The following is a 22,500-nucleotide window of genomic DNA, read 5'->3' on the forward strand; positions in this document are numbered from 1 at the left end:
GGCTGATTCATGTTCCCTTGCATTGTGTAACTGAGGTCCATGGCTTGTCTGGCTTTCACCAGACCAAGCTCAATCTTTTAAGAAATCAAAAAATAAATAGCGGGCAGATCAGGCTGGGTTCGTTCACCCAGCCTAGTCCATAGGCGCCCGATATTGTTTAATTTTCCGATTGAGATATCCACGCTCTGGCTATTCTAAATGCAAAAATGCATCAGGGAGTTATGACAAAACTGTAACTAACAAACTTGATCCTAATAGAAAGCTGTTAGCTTCCCTAAGCTACAGGTAGGCCTATATACAACATAAATTGTCAATAGGCTATGCTGGCGACACAAATAAAATCTCCTTTGGAAACCAATGGCTTACGCCTTACAGTATCAAGCGGACTTAAACTGCCATATCGTGGCGAAAAGTTGTAATAAAATTCATGCAGCTCCATGAGTCAAGGAAAGCGCGAATGAAGTAGCCACTTCTAAATGGGACCCACTACACAGTAGCTTAAGGTGTGTTGCTAAAGCAGCCATAATAAAATGAAGGTGTCGTTGTTTGGATATTTCACACACACATGCTTTTTAATCTCACAGACTACAATTACCAAGCTGGAATCGAAGCACATCGATTCCCCTCTCACACCCTGCACGCACTTCAAACAAATAAAAACAGGCGTCTCAGTCTCACGCATATAGGCAAAACTGTATCAGACTGGTGTAACGTTGGTAAATCTTCCATTGCACAGAATGATTTTTGTAGCATGTGCAACAAATGACAGTCGAAAGATACAATTACAGTGCTGCTTTCAATTTGCTTGGTATAACCGCATTTATAGTTTTCTACAAATGCAATCAAATTGGCCTCCATCACTCAACCAACGCTAACGGTAACATTATTATACCTAGGTCCTTAATGATATTATAAGATTAACGTACCTGCAGTAAAAACCAAACATGTCCAATAAACATTCTCAGATTTATTTCGGCAAGAAGAAATGGGAATTACATTTCATGTGAACATCGTCCGCTTTTAACTTCCAACAAAATTACATCTTACTGCAACGATGCGCCATCTAGTGGACAAACGACTACTTATCGCCAATACTGGAAATGCAGCCATGATGATGATGATGAATATTTGGCTTTCTTTTAATCCTACTGAATTTGTAATTATGTATCGGCCGTTCTAATACCGATAGTATGTGCGTACCTGTGTGTGTGTGTGCATGTGTGCAACGCCATCTACAGGCCAATGAGTGTACAGTCACTAAATATACACATAACCTAAATTTTTTAGACCCCCCCCCCCCCCCCTCCCCCATGGATGAAATTCTACGAAACTTGGCATACCCCCAGACAATGCCAGGCCAATCATACACATAAAATTTGATGCAGTTCTGAACATCTTAACTGAAGATAGGGGCGATTAAAGCAGAATGATATTGCATTTTCATTTTTTACCGGGGGGGGGGGGGGGGGGGATGCAAATCATCACAAATGAGTGATTATGGGCCAGGTTGATGTGGGCCCTTGAGACATACCATAAAAGATTCTTCATCCTCGGTGCCACGGTTCAGGTAGTTATTTAGGAAAAACTGTTTTTTTGCGGTTCGGGGGGCCGAGCAGGGGGGGGACGAAACAAAATTTTTCCGTAAAAGTCTAGTGGGGCTACATACCCACCAAATTTCATGTGCACCGATGTTTCGGTGTCCCGGGTATCGTTGACCAAAAATTCAGGAAGTAGATGACGGGGGGGGGGGGGACTTTGACAATCATTATATGATTGAGCGGCGGTCATAATAAATGTTCTGAGTGAAATATATTGCCGTTGCTCTTAGTTCTTTGGGATTTATGTTTTCTGTTTAAGGTGACAATTCGGCTTGTAGATTACTTCTCCCTCTTTTAAATTGGAGGGAGCATGGAGTGATTTCACTGCAGTGGGATGATTTTTAAGTGGAGCAGGGAGCGAAATTGAGCGGAGGAGCGGCCGAGTAAACAGCCACCTGAGCGAAGCGCAGTGTTGACTTCATTGGAGTCTTTTTAAGATGGTGAGCGTAACCGAAGGAAAGCCCTCTAATCGGACGGGCAAGACTGACAAATTGACGGGCCTAGGCCTGTCCAGGCCCACCCGTGGCTACGTGTATGCGAACTTGCTACTATGCCAATATCTTTGAAATTTAATGGTCTTGGTTTTATTAGGAAGACATGAATTCTGGGTGGGTTTGGGCAAGCCTCAGACTCGTGTGAACGGTATCGGAGCAGAACAGAACGGCCGCTCCGGCTCAAATTCCATCCATATTACACAAAACTATAAAATAATCTAAACTTCATTCACTCTCGGTGTATAGATCAGGACAGACTTGCGGAACAGGCTGCAGGGCAACAGTCTGGCCTGCATGAAGATGGGCCTTAATGGTCCAATAGTAAAACAGTGCAATTACCAAAGGGCCCTTGAAATGTTCTTTTTAAAGCCAAGGAGGATGGTTTGTAGTGACTGATCACATTTGCACATTTTGTACTTTCTTTTGCATTTGTTCCATAGTTTGTAATAGTCTTTGTTAAAATTGCACAAATTATTAAATATACAAATTTTAAAATATTTGTATACTTTTGTATAGTTTGTTTTGTGTTATTACTTTGTTAACTGTTATTTTGAGAAGCTGGTTATTTATTTAACATGTAGTGTTTCATAAATAATTTGTAAATGTACACAGATTCTGTAGGCTACTGTATCGCACAAACAAGACGCCAGCACCCCCACCCCCCCACCCATCGGACCGACACCATAACCCCCCCACCCCGGTCGGACGGCAACCGATACCAGACCAGACAGAGACACACGGACACAGTGTGCGTACCTTCTTGGATATGCAGTAGCGTAGGTGCTCTTCCTCAAAGTGAGGCAGCTGCAGCAGCGGGGACTTGGCCTCTTGTAAGCCCTGAACGACCATCTGGGACAGCTTCATACAGTTCTCTATGGACACCAGCCGAGGAGCATGCACACCTACACACACATATAGATAAGTACACAACATCTGGGACAGCTTCATTAGTGCTGGGCGGTATGACCAAAAATGTATATCACGGTATTTTTCAAAATTCTTACGGTTTCACGGTATGACGGTATTTTTTTTCCATGCATAATCAGATGTTCACAGCATTTTCTACAGGTTGAGAGAGGAATTGCTGCAGTACATTGACTAAGGATGGTCTATTTTACTGTCATGATGTAGAATAACTCCACACTAGTGGTAATGCAGTTTTGCATGGCCCCAGAAAATGATGCTGTTTACAAAGAGCCACTCATGATTCTGCATCAGAATGCAAAGACAATTGCAGTCAAAATACAGAACTTTTACTGTGCAAATTTCACAAACATCTTGTATAAAACCAATACAAAAAGTAGTGCAACTTGCAATAATTATACTTTTTTGAAAATTATACAATTTAAAATAAAACCTCTCTGCTTACTCTGTCAAATAGGCCTATCAGAAACATGCCTTATTGTTATTGTGTGGTTTGCATGACGTTAGTGGTAGGCTAACGTTAACTTCATGTGGATGTGGATGTCTTGTTAGCCTGCCATGAGCTTCGGTTCGGTTCACTAGGCAAAACATTAACAAAAAAGTCCGTTTTGGTGCACTGATGACAGTCAGGATAATTTCTAACTAGCCAGCTAGTATTGCTCAGTTCATGTCTATAACATGCTTTACTTGCTACCTGGATAATTTCCCTTTCAATGCAGTATCCCTTAACGTTTTTCCTTAACTAAAGAAACAATTTAAGGTATTCTGTGCAACACCCTTAAATAAACCCCTTACCTAAGGAGAAATTAAGCCTTAAGGGTCATACTTCAGGGGAAAAACTTAAAACACCTTGTGTTTACCCTCACTATGCCTCGCAGTGGCACCATGCGTGCGTGTGAAAAAAGTCCCGTCTGAAACACTGTCGCGCAGCGCAGCGTTCCAAACGTTGTGTAATCAAATACACCGGTATGGCGGTATATTAAAAATTCATATCATAACGAAAATATACACCGGTATACGGTGTGAACCGGTATACCGCCCAGCACTAAGCTTCATACAGTTCTCTATTGACACCAGCCAAGGAGCATGCACACCTATATACACACACACACACACACACACACACACAGATAAGTACACAACATCTGAGACAGCTTCATACAGTTCTCTATGGACAACAGCCGAGGAGCATGCACACAAACAGACACACACACACTGTATAGATAAGTACACAACATCTGGGACAGCTTCATACAGATCTCTAAGGACATAATCAATCACACCCCCCCCCCCCCCCCCAATTTTAAACAAATTAAATATTTTGTTCACTTGCCACTGTGGCGTGTGTGTGTGTGTGTGTGTGTGTGTGTGTTACCTCCTCTGCTGTTGGCCATCATGGTTAGCTGGCAGCCCACGTTGATCATCTCCTGTAGCAGGGCAGGACACTTCCTCACCACAAACCGTTGGTCTGCACCAAAACACACACTTGTTAGCAAGAGGTGGGTGTGTGTGTGTGTGTGTGTATGAAATGTGTTCTCCAACAATGCTTGGTGATGCACACTGCATATTCAGGGGTGTGTATATTTATATTATGTACAGCACATTTCACATCTTGGATTATGTGTGTTTCATACAGTATGTGTGTGTGTGTGTGTGTGTGTGTGTGTGTGTGGTCCCACCTTCCTCAATGTCCTCGGACACCTCCATGCGAGCCAGCTGGGCCAGCATGAGCACACGGGCCTTCAGGCTGTACGGGTAGCAGAACGGAGGCTCCTTCTTCTTCACGTTTATCACACTCCCCAGCTCGCGGATCATCTAACACACACACACACACACACACACACGTGAATAAAATGTACAGACAACATCAGATGCTTTTCTCCGTAAGAACACAGTATGAACACTCCCAGGTACATAACCCTGGTATTCTTTTATTTTCAGCTGAGCTCCAGCAATGCATTTATAGTAAGCCAGAGGGCAGCCAGCAGTGTAGTTTGGGCTTGGCCATTGGGTGTTTTTAATTACCTAAAAGGCTGTGTAAACAACAACTGTGCATCAAAGTCAGTGTGTACACTTGAAGGACAGTTTAGGCAATACTGTGCCAAAGATACAGGAAAAACCTCCATCACCTCCCCCCTCTTTGAAAGACACACACACACCCAACTCAAATAGAGGGGTACCTGTGGGACTTCAATATTGTCTGTGGGTCTGCTGACTGCTTCTTTGTTGCTGCGAGGGTCAAACTCAAACGCTGCGGTGAGAACCATCTCTAACCCTGAAAAAGGAAAACAACAGCCAGTGACGCACGTCCACACACACTTCAGAGCACTCCTCATTACTCATCATCTGAGGTGAACTAAAGATTTGCAAACAATAGCAAAAGTTTGCCGACCGTTGTATAAACATGTTGTTTGTGTGTGAGTATGTGAGGATATCGACATGTTGTTTGCGTGTGAGGATATCGACATGTTGTTTGCGTGTGAGTATGTGAAGATATCGACATGTTGTTTGTGTGTAGGTTGGTAGGGTCTGTGTGTGTGTGTGTGTGTGTGTGTGTGTGTGTGTGTGTAGGTCGGTAGGGTCTGTATGTGAGGATGCATGCTGATCTGTTGTTTGCATGTGAGCGTGTACGTTTGTGAGGGTGTACGTTTGTGAGGGTTTTGACATGTTTGTGTGTGTGTTTGGAATGGATGCATGCTAACATGCTTTATTTCCCATACTCACGTTTCATGTTCATATTGGGTGTTTTGTACATGAAGTGCATAAAAAGCTGTGTGGTGTTGATAAGGATCTGATCTCCACTGTAACGGATGGACCGATACCACCACGTCCCCTACACACACACACACACAAAGAGGACAGAACAAAAACTTGTCACTGTAAGTCAGTCAGTAGTTTGCATAATCCTGCTGCAGTGCATTTCCTTATACAGTATAAGGTGTGTCTCTGTAATATATTCTGTCCTTATATAAGGTGTCCCTCTGTAATATATTCTGTCTTTATATAAAGTGTCCCTCTGTAATATATTCTGTCCTCCAGAGCAGATGTCCCTCTAGTGAGGCCACCTGCAGCAGAGGGGAATACGGACTTACCACAACAACAGGCAGAATCACCATGAAGGCCAGCCCATACACAAGCAGCACCTAGGAGAGACACACACACACACACTTTAATACAGTTTCTAACACAGGGGAAGAATCACAGATCCAAACATTGTCGGATGCATGCTGTACAATATGATCAATGTTTTATTAATTCACATTCTACTTTGCTTTTTCCCTCCATCGTCAGTCGCATGTCCCTGATTCACAGTACAGTGCAGAAGACAACGCACAAGAGGGGTTTTCATTTCTTACGTGTATATAGTATAACCCTCAATCAGAACCAGAATCAGCTCGATAGATCATGACAAAATAAAGATTTTGGAGCAGTGTATAGTGATATTTTGAGTGAAGTTTGTGTGATTGTTTGTCAAAAGCCAGTGAGAACTCATACCAGCATGGAGTTCTTCTGATCGACAATCCAGGCAGGTAAAGCAATACCAAAGGAGTACGCTGAGAGAGATAGACAGAGAGAGAGAGAGAGAGAGAGAAAGAAAGAGAGAGAGAGAGAAACAGAGATCAGACTTTCAATACATACACAGAACCCAACAGATGAGACTTGACACAAACCGTGCACTCTCCGTACCTTTTGGGCCGTCTGGGTTCCCGTATTCTATCCAATTTCGTCGCGCCTCATCATTAGTTAAACTGCAGGGAGGCAGGGACAAAAAAAAACACACACATTTATTTTCATGTTTATTTGCATGTTTTCCCTGTAGCAACGAGAAAAGAGGCCGTCTGTCGCACAGCTATATAAATCTCACTCCAAAAATCCAAACATTTTGTGAAGATCTCATAGTGGTAGTGTATTGACCCTTTTATTGCCTACTGTACGTCATCAACGTTTTTGCACACGCATGCAGGAGCCAAAAGGGATGTGCTACCCCATTCATTTCAGACCAGAGAATTGGCCACCGGCCCACCCTGCAAAATACTGAAAATACACATGTATTTGTTTGTTTCACTTTTGATGGAAAACCCATACTGTGGGTGTGAAAACTACAAAAAGATGTAACGTTTTTTGATGATAAGTACAAGTAGGAAAATACACAGTTTTAAACGTGTAACTAGCATCAAAATGTCCGGTTGTCGAGTGTTCAGGTAGTTTTTGCAATCTGTTGTGGTTAATCCATTTGCGTAGCTTGACAACTAACTTCCGGCTCCATGCTGCTCACGCATCCACCACTGTTTATAAACAGTAAAAGGGTCTATACACTTATATTAAACTAAATTAAGATCAGGTCTCTGTGTTTGCAAACAGCTTAGAAAGAACGTGTGTCTTTTTGTGTGGTTTCTTGTAAGAGAGGGTGTGATTTGTGCGTGCAAGTGTGTGTGTGTAAGAGGTCTTACGCCGCGTAGGCTTTGGAGATCATCATGAATGTGGTTGCATCTCCTCCTTTGTCAGGGTGATGTTTCAGAGACAACACCCTGTACTGCTTCTTAATCTCCGGCATGGTCGCACTCTGAGAGACCACACACACACACACACACACACACACACACACACACACACACACACACGACCACACACACACGACCACACACACACGACCACACACACACGACCACACACACACGACCACACACACACACGAGAGAACAGGGATGAAGAATAATTCAGTAGAGCTTACAGAGGACACAAATCACTAAGACAGACACAAGTTGCAGTGAAGAGAAAGAGAGCGAGTGTATGGCTATGTGAGGTCTTCTTACCGGGTCCAGCTTCAGGACCTCAAAGGGGTTGTACTCCTGGTACTCCCGCTCTAGATTAGATACTTTATATGCCAGTAAGAGGAAGACGGCCCAGCCCAGCAGCAACACCACTTTTCTGCAAACAAACAAATAAACAAACAAACAAACATCAAACATCAGTCTCGTCAATCCCAGATGTAGATGGCGATATAAAAGAAGAAAAAAAAAAAAAAAAACTTCAACTGTGTCCCAGAAGAGACACTTCACAACATCTGTTTCCGACAAGAATAAAGACATGAGGAAATAAAAAACAAAATCAAACCAGATGAATCTAGGGCTGTGACAAATCTGGTGACAACATCTGAAAAACACACTTGACCTCTCCAATAGCAACAAATCATGGAGAGATGGATTACGCAGAGTCGGGCCTGGATGAGTGAGTGACCTGAACAACCCCTTCACACAGTGTGTGTGTGTGTGTGTGTATGGCCCTTCACTCCACCAGATACGGCGAGGGGAGCTGGGCACACAGGTGCTAGTAGGATACTCACTAACCACCACAAATGAGTTGGTGGACGAGTGCGGATGGACACAACGTAGGCACCACAATGGCACGGATGTGAAGCCTAGTTGTTCTTATGGTCAATGCTTTTTAAGTGGGTATACTGAGATGGTGATGCTTTTTTAAGTGGGTATACTGAGATGGTGATGCTTTTTAAGTGGGTATACTGCATAGTCCTGCGTATCATGTAGACTACACCACTGCTTCTAGGCTGCTTGGGGTCAGTGCAGGTTCAGCAGGCACCCCACTAGCGTAGCGTAACTGGACGTTCACACAGCACTGCAGGTACAGGTAGTGTTTGCTGAAGACCTTTACGCCACTCTGAGTCTGCCCCTAGCAGATCTTTATAGAGGGTAACAAAGCACATGTGGCACATGACTAAGTGTCAGTAAAGTGGAACACGACACACAGAGGCCGAGAATCATAGACACTGAATGGGGTCACCCAGCTGGCTTTCCTAATGCCGCTTTGGAAGGAAGGTTCCAATGCGATCCGTCCAGGTTTCACAAATCATCAAAAACACAGACATCAAACACACACACACACAATATATTCTCTCTCTCTCTCACACACACACACACTTTTTTTAATGGTGTTTCAAAATCAAGTGTGTTTTAATTGATAGCAGTTGGGCTCAGACACATCCCAGCCAACCACTCCCCACACCCCCGACGCTCGGAGGCTTTGGAACCGACATCAGAGGGAGAGAGAGAGAGAGCAGCTGAGTATTACTGTGTTTTATTCCATGTTCTCTCCATACTCCCTGCATGCTTTGGCAATACAAATGTCTTATTTAATAAAGAAATTTGAATTTGAGAGAGATATAAAGAGAGAGAGTGAGTGAGAGAGAGAAAAATAGATAGAGAGAGAGAGGCTGAGCTCTAGTCTCCCACTTCCCCATATGCAGCTCTTCCTGCCCGTCCTCCAGTACTCCAAGCCTGATTTATGAGCCTGTTTCATCAGGAAATCATTAATACCGCCAATTTAAACGTTGCTCCACTTTGTCCGTATTGGTCAACTTTAAAAAAAAAAAGTGCAGAAGATGCACGACATGAATGCAATGCAATGCAAAGTTCAAAACATACATTTGACTTTAAGGAACATGCCAACTTGGGGAAATGAGCTCATTTGCCACCTACCCTAAAGTTCGATAAGAGGACACACATCCTTCACTGTTCTGTGCGTGCAATAACTCAGGTTCACCGTGTTAGCCTAGCAGGTGGCCTACAGCTCTCTTTCAGGAACCAACCAATAGCTCCCTTAAAAGGAACCAACCTATTGCTCCCTTAAAAGGAACTTTGCATGTTCCTTTAAGACGATACTCCAATACTGTGTCATATCCAGCTCATCCAGGGGCGCATTTCCCAAAACCATAGTTGTTAACCTGTTAGCAACTTAGTTGGTTGGCAATGGGAAATTGCATTGCAACCAACTTAGTTAGCAACTATGGTTTTGGGAAATGCGCCCCTGAGCAGTAAGACTCTCTGTTCTGTCCAAGCCGGACGCATTCTCCTAAGTTTGCTTCCTTGAAAGTATTGTTGAGCAACCACTAGGCCTAACGAGAGCCAATCTTGGAGCCTAGTGGAGAGCAGGAGCTTCAAATAGGTAGTCTATAACATGTAGGCCTGGCGAAGGCAGTTATTCAACAATGCTCTTAAGGGGGAAAAAACATCCAGCCATTCAAAACGGCAAAGACCAAACAGGACAAAGTTCAAAGCAGAAAAACACACAGGTTTCCGTAACTCCAGCTTTGAATAAACAGCTCCCTCCCTCTTTCTCTCTCTCTGACTGACAGACAGACAGCCAGCCAGCCACACACACACACACAGACACATGCACAGACAAACAGACTGACAGACACAGATGCACACTACACACACGACTGAGGGAGACAGAAGCCAAACTGGCCAGGAGCAAAACTAGACTGGGCTAGTAATTTTATAGAGCCAATGAGGAAACCCACACAAACAACAATCGAATCTGGTCGAAACAGAAAACACCGCAGCACAAGAGGACAACTGAGCATGGGCTTGGACTGGACAGAATTCAAACGCATGAGAGAGGTGGAGAGAGGAAGAGAGAGAGAGAGAAACAGAAAGAGAGAGAGAGAGAGAGGGTGCGGTAAGGTGAGGATAGGTGTAGGGGGAGGGAGAGAGAGGGTGCGGTAAGGTGAGGATAGGTGTAGGGGGAGGGAGAGAGAGAGAGAGAGAGAGAGAGAGAGAGAGAGAGAGAGAGAGAGAGAGAGAGAGAGAGAGAGAGAGAGAGAGAGAGAGAGAGAGAGGTAAGGTGAGGAGAGGTAGGGACAGAGAGAGAGAGGCAGGGAGGACACATTGTGGATACATCGCAATCTGTGAGCAGTCTAGCTGCTCCTGGTCAATGTGTGGAGATCTTCAGTGCTGGTCTAAGATTGCAGCAGCAACAACACGGCAACTAAAACAGTGCTACTTCACCAACAGGCATTGAGGAGATAGTAAATATTAAGTAAATAAATAAGGCTCTCCCATTGGACAAGAGCGCTGGGAGTCACAACAACATCCTCCTGCTCTGCTGCTTCTGCTGCCATGGCAACCAGCGAGCCCAGACAGCATCACCACTACAGTTGTGAGGGAACACAGCACAGCATGCATTACAGAGACAGAGAGAAAGGAGGGAGGGAGGGAGATGGAAAGAGCGAGAGAGAGAGAGAGAGAGAGAGAGAGAGAGAGAGAAAGGAAGAAAGGAAGAGAGGGAGGGAGGAAGAGATGGAGAGAGAAAGCCAGAGAAAAAGAAGCATGGTTGAACAGAGGATGAAAAGAAATAAAAACCCATTCCAAACATTATTGAGACAGAGAAAGGAACTGAGGAAATGAGGGAGGGAGGTGAGAGAGAGAGTGAGGGAAGAGAGAAAGAGAGAGAAAGAGAAAAGCAAGGCTAAGCAAAGGATGAAAAGAAACAGAACCCACTGATGGAAAATCTGAAGAAAATGTAATGTTCATGTAAGTGAAAGTCAATGCCCCTCCTCATATAAACATGTAAGAGTTTAAACTCCTGAGAGTATAAATATGTAAGAGTTTAAACTCCTGAGAGTATAAACATGTAAGAGTTTAAACTCCTGAGAGTATATAAACATGTAAGGCGCCTAGTGCAGCACTAGCACTGTGGCCAGTAGACACAGCAGCACTAGCACTGATGCAGCACTAGCACTGTGGCCAGTAGACACAGCAGCGCTTGGAGTTCAGCACGGCGCCTTCCACACGCCACGTCAAGTCAAGATTCAACATTAGCTCATTACATCTCATTAAGCATGTACAACAGATCTTTGGCTTCGGCTCCTTAACATTGCAGCATATTTATTTTTTTAAAAATCGTATGGGTAATCGTACGTACTAAGACAAGTGTGTTTGTGTGTGAGACAAGTGTGTAAGTGTGTGTGTGTGTGTGTGTGTAACTGTATGTATAGTTGTAATTACAGTTTACAAATTAGAGTACTGTCAATGTCACATGACTTGACTTTCTATTGGCTAGATGAAATAACTCCTTTTGCCCATTAGCTGAGAGGTATGTGTATGTGTATGTGTGTGTGTGAGCGTGTGTGTGTGAGCGTGTTGAGCGTGTATGTGTGTGTGTGTGTGAGTGTGTGTGTGTGTGTGTGAGCGTGTGTGTGTGTGTGTGAGCGTGTGTGTGTGTGTGTGTGTGTGTGTGAGTGAACGTGTGTGTGTGAGCGTGTGTGTGTGAGCGTGTATGTGTGTGTGTGAGCGTGTGTGTGAGCGAGAGGGAGAAAAAGTGAGGGAGTAAGAGTATACAAAAGAAAAAGTGCATTTCTGTGACATTCCCCAGCTTTGGTCAATCATGAATTAAAAAACACCTTTATGAGCGTGTGCGTGTGTGTGTGTGTGTTAATGAAGAATACTTACTTTAGTGTAGGGATGATGCTCGAGAGTGTGTGCTAAAAAAAGAATACGTACTTTAGTGTAGGGATGATGCTCTGCTGTGACTTCATCACCCGGAGGCGGTACCAAAGGCATCGTCCATGTACCCGCCTCAAAGATTTCAACCGCAGTTGTTCTGCAGACGACACACACACACACAGAGAGTCTGTTAGATCACAGATAAGCTCAGTTTGTGAACAGTTTGCCTAAACACTGGTTCCCACCATAAAATGGCTATCGTCATTCTAAATGTTAAATGTCTGTCATCAAGACAGAAAGACTTTGATATGACTTTCTGTCTGGTATGAATGAATATTTCAAACTGGTTTGCATTTGAACAAGTGGGCATATTGGGATGTTGACAAATAGCATGGCACATAGACCCCCATTTCATTTTGTTTTTAAAATGTGTCTTAAGTGATGCCACCACAAGAAGTCAGTTCTAAATACAAGTGAAAACAACCACTCAAACCACTCGCCAAAGGTGGTCGGATATATGAGCATATATCTTTTGAAGTATAAACGCTATATATAATACATCATGTACAATGGGATTTCTAATGAATGTGATGTTGGCGGTAACATAATCTAAATACAAGTGGTCAGCAGGGTCTCTGACCGATCACCTTGGATACATATGCAAACAGTGATGCGTCTCGAGTGACCACTTGTGTTCAGATCATCCGAGACCCATTTGAAAAACAAAGTGAACAGTCTGCTCTCACAGCATTAGTCAGCCTTCTAAGCAGGTGCATTATTTTGCTTTATTTGGTGTGATTTAGAAGAGTGGCCTGCTTCTCTGCAGAGGTTATAAATAGAATGTTAGGCCTTTAAATAGTTTCACCTAAAATAAATGCAGTCAGAGAGAGATTAATTTAGTGGAGGAAGAAAATTATTCTCTTCAAATGAGAAGCAGCAGCTTCTCATGTTAATACTTTACTTGGAACTACATGCCAAATTAAGCAAATGTTAAAGTATATGACTATCTCTCTTTTTCTCTATCGGTCATAACTGGCACATAATAACTGATTAGAAGAAGGTGATACCGCTGTGTGCAACACAGCTAAGGGCAACTGGGAATAGGGAATTTGCTTGGCTGTTTTTTCTTCGTGTAAATGCTACTTTTCAACCAATACACACTCGCTGCTTGCCATTCAATCGAAATCCGTTTCGTGTCTTATTTCTCTTTTAACAAGAAATGATGCGCATGTGGGATGATGGGTGGTACTGGTCAGCTGGTGACGTGTGCGTTTGTATTCCGTTCTCATATCTGGCTCCACGTTATCTGTACCTAGTAGCCCGCTGACGTTGCGTAAACAAAATTCTTTCGACACAGTGCCGTGTAACTACAGCTGGTTGTGTGTACCCGATGCGTCAGACAGTTTGAAATAGAGAAGCAATATTTATCCAACCATGTTTAGTTGGCCATTACCCCCTCATCGTATCTCGGCACTGGTTAACATGCACATAATCACCATCATCACCAAACACTGCCGTGCTAGTTAAAATGTTAACATTGCAGGAGGCATGAGATCCACATCAGAAGTGGCCAGCTAGCGTTGTTTACACATGCATTTACGCGAGTTCTCAACAGCTTTTCAGTGTCATGCATTCTACGCTGGTTGTGCAGTTAGGTAGATCTCGCAACAGCTCCTGACCGGTCACATAGTCAGGAAATATGACGTTGCACTAGAATAATGCCTAACTGTACAAAAGCTAACCAGCTTGCTACCACAAAGCATTACACTTTGTTACCATTAAGAAGCTTAGCAGCCAACAGGCAACTTGTCCAAGCAGCCACCAATAAGCTAGGACAGTAGGCGAAGTTGCTTAATCGCAGTAGTATCGTTAGTTCGTTGAGGGTAACAGCCTACAGCTGACAGCTAGCTAACGTTAAATGTTCGTTGTGCACAGCTTTGGTGACTAACGTTGATTGGAAGCCGATTTCAAACAGGCCTGTGCACAAACATTACAGAGAAATATATTTTTCTGAGTAAAAATGGACGTTAACTGTAAAATAATATAATTGTTCAATAGGTAAAGCTACATAGGTAACTTATACTAACGTTAATTGTTACCCCTCGCTAACAAGTTCCCAAGTAGCTACATATAGCTAACGATGTGTAGCAAGTGTTGTTGGGCCTTAACATTACCCGCATTCTGGTCCCGCGGCCAGAGGTAGTATGTGGCTGGGATAACAATAAGTCCAACGAAGGACGTTAGGAAGTAGAAGAATGTGTTGCCGCTGTCGTCGTACTGGAACTGTTGTCCGGCCATTTCGAAGCGGCGCTGAGGTCCCCTTTCTCCGCCACCGCTGTGTGCTTCCTACAAGTCCCAAATAGCTACTAGTCCAGTTGGCTTGCTAACTGGCTAATGAAGCTACGAAGGAAAAATGCGGCTCTGTAGCATACGTGTTCGTACTCATGCGCAATTGGAAATTTTCTTCTTCTTCGCACCAACATCAATTTGGTAACGTACTATACTACCATCTAGAGGACAACCACAGTAATAACTGCGAACAGTTTGATTTTTCCAAAGTCCTTCAAGTAGGCCTATCCTTGCAAAAACTTTGATTTTACAGCAGGTCTGATTCATAGGTGAGAGCATAATCTAACAGATATTTCTTTGTTTTAATTATTTTGTAATGGCCCTGTTACAATAACGCACAATGTAGACTAGGTCTACGTTATGACCTGTTTCAATACTGCAAAACATGCTCATTATACATGATGACAACAATCAAACATATGTGACAATAGAATTTTATATTCTCATATTAGAGTTTCATTGGGTAGTGCAAGTGCTTGATCTCTTGAACTTTGGATTTTTGTCTTAACAAGGGACACAAACACACACACACACACACATGTGTGTGTGTTTGTGTGTGTGTGTGTGTGTGTGTGCGTGTGTGTGTGTGTGTGTGTGTGTGTGTGTGTGTGAGAGAGAGAGGGAGAGAGCCTGGAAGGATACTTTGGCTGACAACAAATGTCTGATCCCATAAACTGACTAATGCCTTTTAATGTTGATACTCAAGAAAACACAGATGATTTTCACTGGCTCTTGCATCAATAACATGGCTCAAGAAAAACAGCACTCTAATACTTCATTCTGCTTTCCTTAAAACACAATATCCTGGGAAGCATAATTTTTAGCCATAGTGTTCATCTTGGGTTTAAGATGATGATCAGTCCCCAAAAACATGCAGATAACAGAATGAAAAGCTCTTAGGGTTCAAGATCTTCAAGCTCAAACTGCAACAGACCAAGCCAGTTAGCCTCTGGTATTCCACTAATGTTGTCTTGGGTAGGACCATGACCCTTTTGACTGGTTTTAGACGGATTGGGTACCCTCTTGCGAGTTGTGGAATCAGGCTACTTATGATTTTTGTATTCATGAGTAGGTTATATCCTGACGTTTTTGTCCTGTGTTCTTCATCAGGGTCTGATTCAGTGTGGTCAACGTAAAATGGGATGGCCCACGCTACCTCTCGTCAGCCTGGAAGGATACTTCAACCCTAACTTATTCTTTGTCAGTTTGAGCAGCTGGTGGATCTTTATGCTGAGTCATGCTGTCTCTCCCTTGATGTGCATCATTGTAAATAAAACTCTGTTCTTGATTTTTTTCTTTGCCTGACTGGGTCTTCATTCATCTGTGGTATTAAAATTGCCATCATTCCTTGGCACTAAATGGGTACACAGTGTTGAAAGGGGAATCCCTACATTGTGTCTACTTTAAAGGGTTGTACCTGCACTACTACAGGGAGGATTAGATTACTTTTTCCTCCCTGGAGGCGTTTTGCAGTAAATGTCTCAATTTTCTACTTGCTATGTCTGGTATGTCTTGATCTTGCATAGTTCAATGTCTGCCTGTCAGTACTGTAATTGGTTCTTCTTATTTGCAGAAGCACCAAATGATCTTTGCCATGCACAAAGGTGGAAAGTGCCTCAAATACAAGCGTAGGCCTATGATCATAAATCCGATTCTTAATTGTAGAATCACTGAATGATCTTTGTGACTGAACCAAGTGATTTATGATTTATGAACGTGTAGTAGACTGTATCAAACTTGATAATCTAATATAGCTTCTTATAAGCTTTTGACCCATGTGGAAATTGAACCATCAAGCACCAGAGGCTTATCCTTATACTCCTTGGAAAATATGCAGGTTTGTGTGTTTCGGGGAATTCACATTGCTTTGGGAGAACAGTAATGAACACAAAGGATGAACTGGGGTGCCACAGTTTTTCTCAGTTGCTTTGGTACATTTCTCAAATCATCCTCGACATTTGCAAAACAGTATGTGCATTTCTCAAAACAATCAGTACAAATATAGTAAAACACCATGGATTACCTGCAAAAGCCAGTCTCTTGCTCAAAATCCTTAGTTCATCTCTCAAAAGTAAATATCTGTGTCAATGAACATGTCAGTGACATCAGAATGACAGTCCTTGTGTCATTTTGTACATAAGACAGTCAAATTGCATGTTGTCAATATAACAGTGTACTCTGGAGGGATGTTCTGATGTAAACTATGGCTAAAGTTTTGATGACAATTATTGTAAATTGCAGATTAAACTTTAGTGTATATGGGAGTTTGATTGCAAGAGACTGAACAAGATTCACATTTACGGTTTTACTGTTTGTACTGTCATTTGTTGACAGACCATGTCATTGCGATACAGAAAGGAAAAGACAGCACTGCATAGCACAAAGAAAAAAAAACAAAAGTAGAAATGTGAACATTGGACAATCTCCTTAGGGGAAACTGTACATGCAGTGCTGTACTGTAGTAAGTAATTACAGTGCAGTCTTCCTACACCTCCTGACGTTCCTGTCTGTTGGGCCACAAATTCTCCTCCACATCACAACAAATATCATCTTGCTTGACATATTATGACAACTTCTTCATCACTACCGTAATGCCTAAATGTTGTGGGGGGTAAGACTATTCAACAGAGACCCATTATAATACATTTTGATAAACATGACATACAGTAAGCAATTGATAATGTAGGAAACAGCAGAGAATTGTACATACATCATTTGCATGAATGTACCAAAGCATTTGCAACTTGTTCAAAGAAATGAAAAACTGCTTTTTTGATGTACACAAGGGACACAATGATGTGAAGAATTTCAATTTTGATCTGAGAAATGTATCAAAGCGACTGAGAAAAGCTGGAATGCCAGACTGAGGACATTATTACGTGGACATACTGTTCTTCAACGCTTCAGCGTGATGATAATGAAGCCTGATGAACTGAGCCATCTTGAAGTTAATGCAGACCTCTAGGGATTTATATTCTTCTCAGTTGTTTGTAGCAGTCTATGGGTCAACTAAAGCAGCATCTCATTGATCCCACAACATTACGACCCAGGTGGGACTTGAACCCACAATCCCCAGCTCCGGAGGCTGATGCCTTATCCATTAGGCCACTGGGCCACATAAGAACATGTTTTTTATGTCTGTCATGGACATTCATGGACATTTATTTCAAAGTAATTTATTTCAAAGTCAGGCCTGAAAATCATCCTTCACCCACCTTTTTACACCAAGGAGATGGCTGTGGGCATGGGGAGTGAATGAACATGTCAGAGTGCCATCAGAATGACAAGTCATTGTGTCATTGTGTACGGATAAGACGGTCAAATTGCTTAGTCATGTTGTCAATATAACAGTGTACTCTGGAGGGATGTTCTGATGTAAACTATGGCTAAAGTTTTGATGACAATTATTGTAAATTGCAGATTAAACTTTAGTGTATATGGGAGTTTGATTGCAAGAGACTGAACAAGATTCACATTTACAGTTTTACTGTTTGTACTGTCATTTGACTGTTTTACAGTTTTACTGTTTGTACTGTTTGTACTGTCATGACAGACCATGTCATTGCGATACAGAAAGGAAAAGACAGCACTGCATAGCACAAAGAAAAAAAAACAAAAGTAGAAATGTGAACATTGGACAATCTCCTTAGGGGAAACTGTACATGCAGTGCTGTAGTAAGTAATTACAGTGCAGTCTTCCTACACCTCCTGACGTTCCTGTCTGTTGGGCCACAAATTCTCCTCCACATCACAACGAATATCATCTTGCTTGACATAATTTATGACAACTTGTTCAACCATTTTGCATGTTAAGACTTATGCTATTCAACAGAAACCCATTATAATACATTTTGATCAACATGACATACAGTAAGCAATTGATAATGTAGGAAACAGCAGAGAATTGTACATAATCATTTGCATGGATGTACCAAAGCATTTGCAACATGTTCAAAGAAATGATAAACTGCTTTTTTGATGTACACAAGGGACACAATGATGTGAAGATTGAACAAGTAGTTTTGAGAATTTCAATCCTGATCTGAGAAATGTATCAAAGCGAATGAGAAAAACTGGAATGCTGAGGACATTATTACGGGGACATACTGTTCTTCAACGCTTCAGCGTGATGATAATGAAGCCTGATGAACTGAGACATCTTGAAGTTAATGCAGACCTCTAGGGATTTATATTCTTCTCAGTTGTTTGTAGCAGTCTATGGGTCAACTAAAGCAGCATCTCATTGATCCCACAACATTACGACCCAGGTGGGACTTGAACCCACAATCCCCAGCTCCGGAGGCTGATGCCTTATCCATTAGGCCACTGGGCCACATAAGAACATGTTTTTTATGTCTGTCATGGACTTCTATTGCCATGAACTTGCAATAGATATTTTGGTATTTGTGTTCAACTTTCCCAAGAAGAATTTTTTTCAAGGACAAAGCGGCAGGCAAAGCTCTCATACAGTAGGTCTGTTAAATATCTGCAGTATGGGTTATGTAAGAAAGCGAAGCCTCAATTGGATCACTAAACAGATGTCTCACAAAAACAGAATCAGACAATAATAATATAGCCATTGCCATTACAGTTTTTTCTCAGTCGCTTTGGTGCTTTTCTCAGATCAGAATTAAAATTCTCATAACTATTAGTTCAACCTCCACAACATTTAGTCATTTGTGCACATCATAGTAGCTATTTCTCCTTCCTCTGAACAAATTGCAAATGCTTTTGAACATGTGTCAGTTGCTTCGTCATGTCAGTCAAAATGAACTATACTTATGGATGCTGAATAGTCGTTCCCAATAAAACTAATAGTCTTCATTTCATTGCTTGAGTCATTACATACAAAATTGGTGAACTAGTTATCAAATTCTGTCACAATGCTGTAGAATTGCAAAGAGCATATACAGTAAAACTGTGAAACATACATATTCAGTGTCTTGTACTCACTTACTCCCCTAACTACAGCAATTTGTAACTTTACTGTATTTTTCAAATGGCTGTACAAGTACTGTCTTGAGCATTTCCAGGTAGTGTCACCGAGTTCTGACCTCTTTTTGCATGGGAAAACACTGAGAGCATAAACTGTCGTAATGAAAACATGACAAAGCCATTTGACTATCTTGTTCATAAACGATGGTGTCAAGACTTCTCATTTTGATGACACTGGCAGTTTCATTGACATAAATACTTGCTTTTGAGGAATGGACTATCCATTTTGAGCAAATGACGTGCTTTTGCAGGTTATCCACTAGGTTTTGCAGTTTGCACTAATTGTTTTGAGATATGCACTAACTGCTGTGCAAATGTTAATAGTGAGAAAAGCACCAAAGCGACTGAGAAAAACTGTAAACAAATTATTCTAGTCTGTCTTTATATGTTCAAAAATAAACAGCAAATTGGCTTGTGTGTATGTATAACTACAGTACATCTTAAAAACTTGCCAAATCATTTGAATCTACTTTAGAATTTCTGAAGTGGTGTGCTACTGAACGTGAGCAAACGTTTGTCCTTCTGGTCGTACCTTCCAATGGGGGATGAGAATGAGGTCATAAACCTGGACCACTACCCACAGAAATGAATGATCACTGTGCAATATGCTTAATAGTCCACATTTATTTCAAAGTCAGGTCTGAAAATCATCCTTCACCCACGTTTTTACACCAAGGAGATGGCTGTGCATGGCATGAGGAGTGAACAACCCCATCTGCCTCTACTGATTGGAGAGTCAGAGAGTGGACAGCTAACTGTACACACCTATCTCTGTTGCCAAACCACACAGCTATATAGCAGGTTAGCATACTTCACACACTGGATCTGTAGAAGTTGTTGAGCATTTGTGGCGACATGCTGAAAATCTTTAGGCATTGCAGGAAGAACATCCTCTGGATGTCTTTGCCAGCTGTGCCGTGTTCTTTGTCCACTTTCTTGAGTTAAGGGAAAATGACCCTCCCATTTTATGTGTTCAGAAGTGAAAGACTAATGTGCTTTTCACAGGATGATGTCTCCCTTCAAACCCGACTCCTGCATTTATATTGAATGAGAATAATTCCTCCCTATGTTAAGTGCATAATAACTAGTGTTAGTACTTCTGTATACAGTGTTAGTGTTTACAAAGAAATCTCTTTATGGACAAAAACTATACGTTAAGTGAGGAATGACTCTTCCAATTCTATATGTGAAGTGAAAAATGGGTCCACTCTTACTACAGTAGCCTACATGCTAATGGGAAATCACTGTTTTTATACTGCATAATACAGAGATATTCCGATCTTTCTGGACCTTGATACACATGCTTGGCTCAGAGGATGCTGACATGAGAAGCGGACTGCACACAGATTGCACTATGCACTTTTACTTAATCTTCCACTACACTAACATTCTTTACATTTTTTATTAATTCTCTATCGATTTACTTGTATCTACAATCTGCCTGTGGCCTCCCTTACATCACATACACTAGGGGGCTTTAAAAATGTGTACTGCAGATTGACTCCCACTCTCCCATAGACTTCCATAAAACAACCTTCACAGACTAATCCAACCTAGCGATCGTGACCGGAACAGGCCTCTTTCAGTGGCCAGTGAGTGGGCAGGGTGGAGTCTAGAGACTTACGATGGCTTAAAGGCCTATAACCTCAACTGACCTCTCAAACATTTGGGTATGAGACCACCGCAGTGATCTATGGCAAATCAATATTCATTTATTTCTCATAAAACAAGCCACTATGCTAAACTTTTACTTCAGAAAGAGAGAGAGAGAAAGAGAAAATCCAACAGTGGCATGTTACTGTCACCAACACTGAAGTGCCAAGATTCAAACTGCAGAAAATATCAGTTACACGACACGTGCATCCTCCTTTGTGGCGGGATACATTTTTTGTCATCAATTTAATTTCAAAAACAGGCTATATGACTTCTAAAAAGGACTTCTATAAGTTGGTTTAGATAGACAGCAATGTCCCTGAAGATCAGCTGAAAGACCCCTCTCTGACCCAGTTGAACTGGCTCCATCTAAGAATCTAGTTTAACATTAACAGTGATAATCCTTGGATCATGAGGGCTAGATGGAGGAAAGACGGGAGAGAGAGAGAAATAAAAAGAGAGATAGAGAATGTATTGTCTGTTTGTGTGTCAGAGAGAGAGAGAGCGAGAGAGAGAGAGAGTGTGCCCTATGACAGAAAATAATTCTACAAACCACCCCCAACCCCCCCCCCCCCCCCCCCCCCCCCCCGCCCCATCAGTACTGGGCCCTTAGAATCGCCCTAACCCTAGCGGCGCCCCTGTGTGTGTGTGAAGGCCCAATGCATCTAATGTGATAAAATGCTTTGTCCAGCTGCATTACTTGTTATTGAGAAAAGCCAACAGTGCAGAGTGGCCTTTAGTTTTCTTTTGTTTTGACAGCACTGTGAGTTCTACCAGCCAGAAAGGGATGGCAAATGTTTCACACTCACATTTTCATGTTGTTATTCAAATGGGGCCTTTAGTCACAGACAGAACCTTTTACATGTTATTTATGAACCAGGACCTGGAACCTCTTTGCCACCTCTCTGCCATGCTATGGAACACGAAATTGGTTTGAGTGATTTCAAGTGGTTGACAGTACTGTTTTTCTTCTGTCCTCAGCCTATCTGTTTTGTATCAGAACAGAAAGCTGTTACTAGTTGCTTTTATAGCCGCGAGGCGGCACTTTAACTGCCGCGCAATTACCGGCTCGAAAGGGAGAAGACGTAGGCGTTGTAACGGGGCGGAGCTGAGTGAGAGTGCCTGTCAATCAGCGCAAGCAGATCGTGCCATGCTACCTGAAGTTGTCTTCTCCATCACAGCTTTTAAACAGGTAAACCTAGCTGACATAGCACTGATGTGTTTTGGCATGGTTGTTTTAGCCGT

General features: G+C 42.3%; 1 protein-coding gene and 2 non-coding genes across 3 annotated transcripts in view; all 3 read right to left on the bottom strand.

The window, feature by feature from the left end:
* Positions 1-14,697, bottom strand: part of sec63 (SEC63 homolog, protein translocation regulator) — a 25,748-nt gene extending 11,051 nt beyond the window's left edge. The window contains exons 1-12 of the mRNA XM_042096450.1: positions 14,433-14,697; positions 12,316-12,415; positions 7,831-7,945; positions 7,468-7,580; positions 6,704-6,765; positions 6,512-6,570; positions 6,109-6,159; positions 5,741-5,849; positions 5,197-5,291; positions 4,696-4,831; positions 4,392-4,484; positions 2,849-2,994 (exon numbers count right to left, since the gene is read on the bottom strand). Of these exons, the coding sequence (XP_041952384.1) occupies positions 2,849-2,994; positions 4,392-4,484; positions 4,696-4,831; positions 5,197-5,291; positions 5,741-5,849; positions 6,109-6,159; positions 6,512-6,570; positions 6,704-6,765; positions 7,468-7,580; positions 7,831-7,945; positions 12,316-12,415; positions 14,433-14,556 (1,203 nt within the window). The 5' untranslated portion in view covers positions 14,557-14,697. The remainder of the gene's footprint in view (positions 1-2,848; positions 2,995-4,391; positions 4,485-4,695; positions 4,832-5,196; positions 5,292-5,740; positions 5,850-6,108; positions 6,160-6,511; positions 6,571-6,703; positions 6,766-7,467; positions 7,581-7,830; positions 7,946-12,315; positions 12,416-14,432) is intronic.
* Positions 14,698-17,649: 2,952 nt separating this feature from the next.
* On the bottom strand, positions 17,650-17,722 carry trnar-ccg. The gene has a single exon. It is a non-coding gene; the product is annotated as a tRNA-Arg (tRNA).
* A 1,145-nt stretch (positions 17,723-18,867) lies between these two features.
* trnar-ccg lies at positions 18,868-18,940 on the bottom strand. The gene has a single exon. It is a non-coding gene; the product is annotated as a tRNA-Arg (tRNA).
* Between the last annotated feature and the right edge of the window lie 3,560 nt (positions 18,941-22,500).

This window comes from Alosa sapidissima, chromosome 6, assembly GCF_018492685.1.
Source record: "Alosa sapidissima isolate fAloSap1 chromosome 6, fAloSap1.pri, whole genome shotgun sequence".
Taxonomy (NCBI): domain Eukaryota; kingdom Metazoa; phylum Chordata; class Actinopteri; order Clupeiformes; family Clupeidae; genus Alosa; species Alosa sapidissima.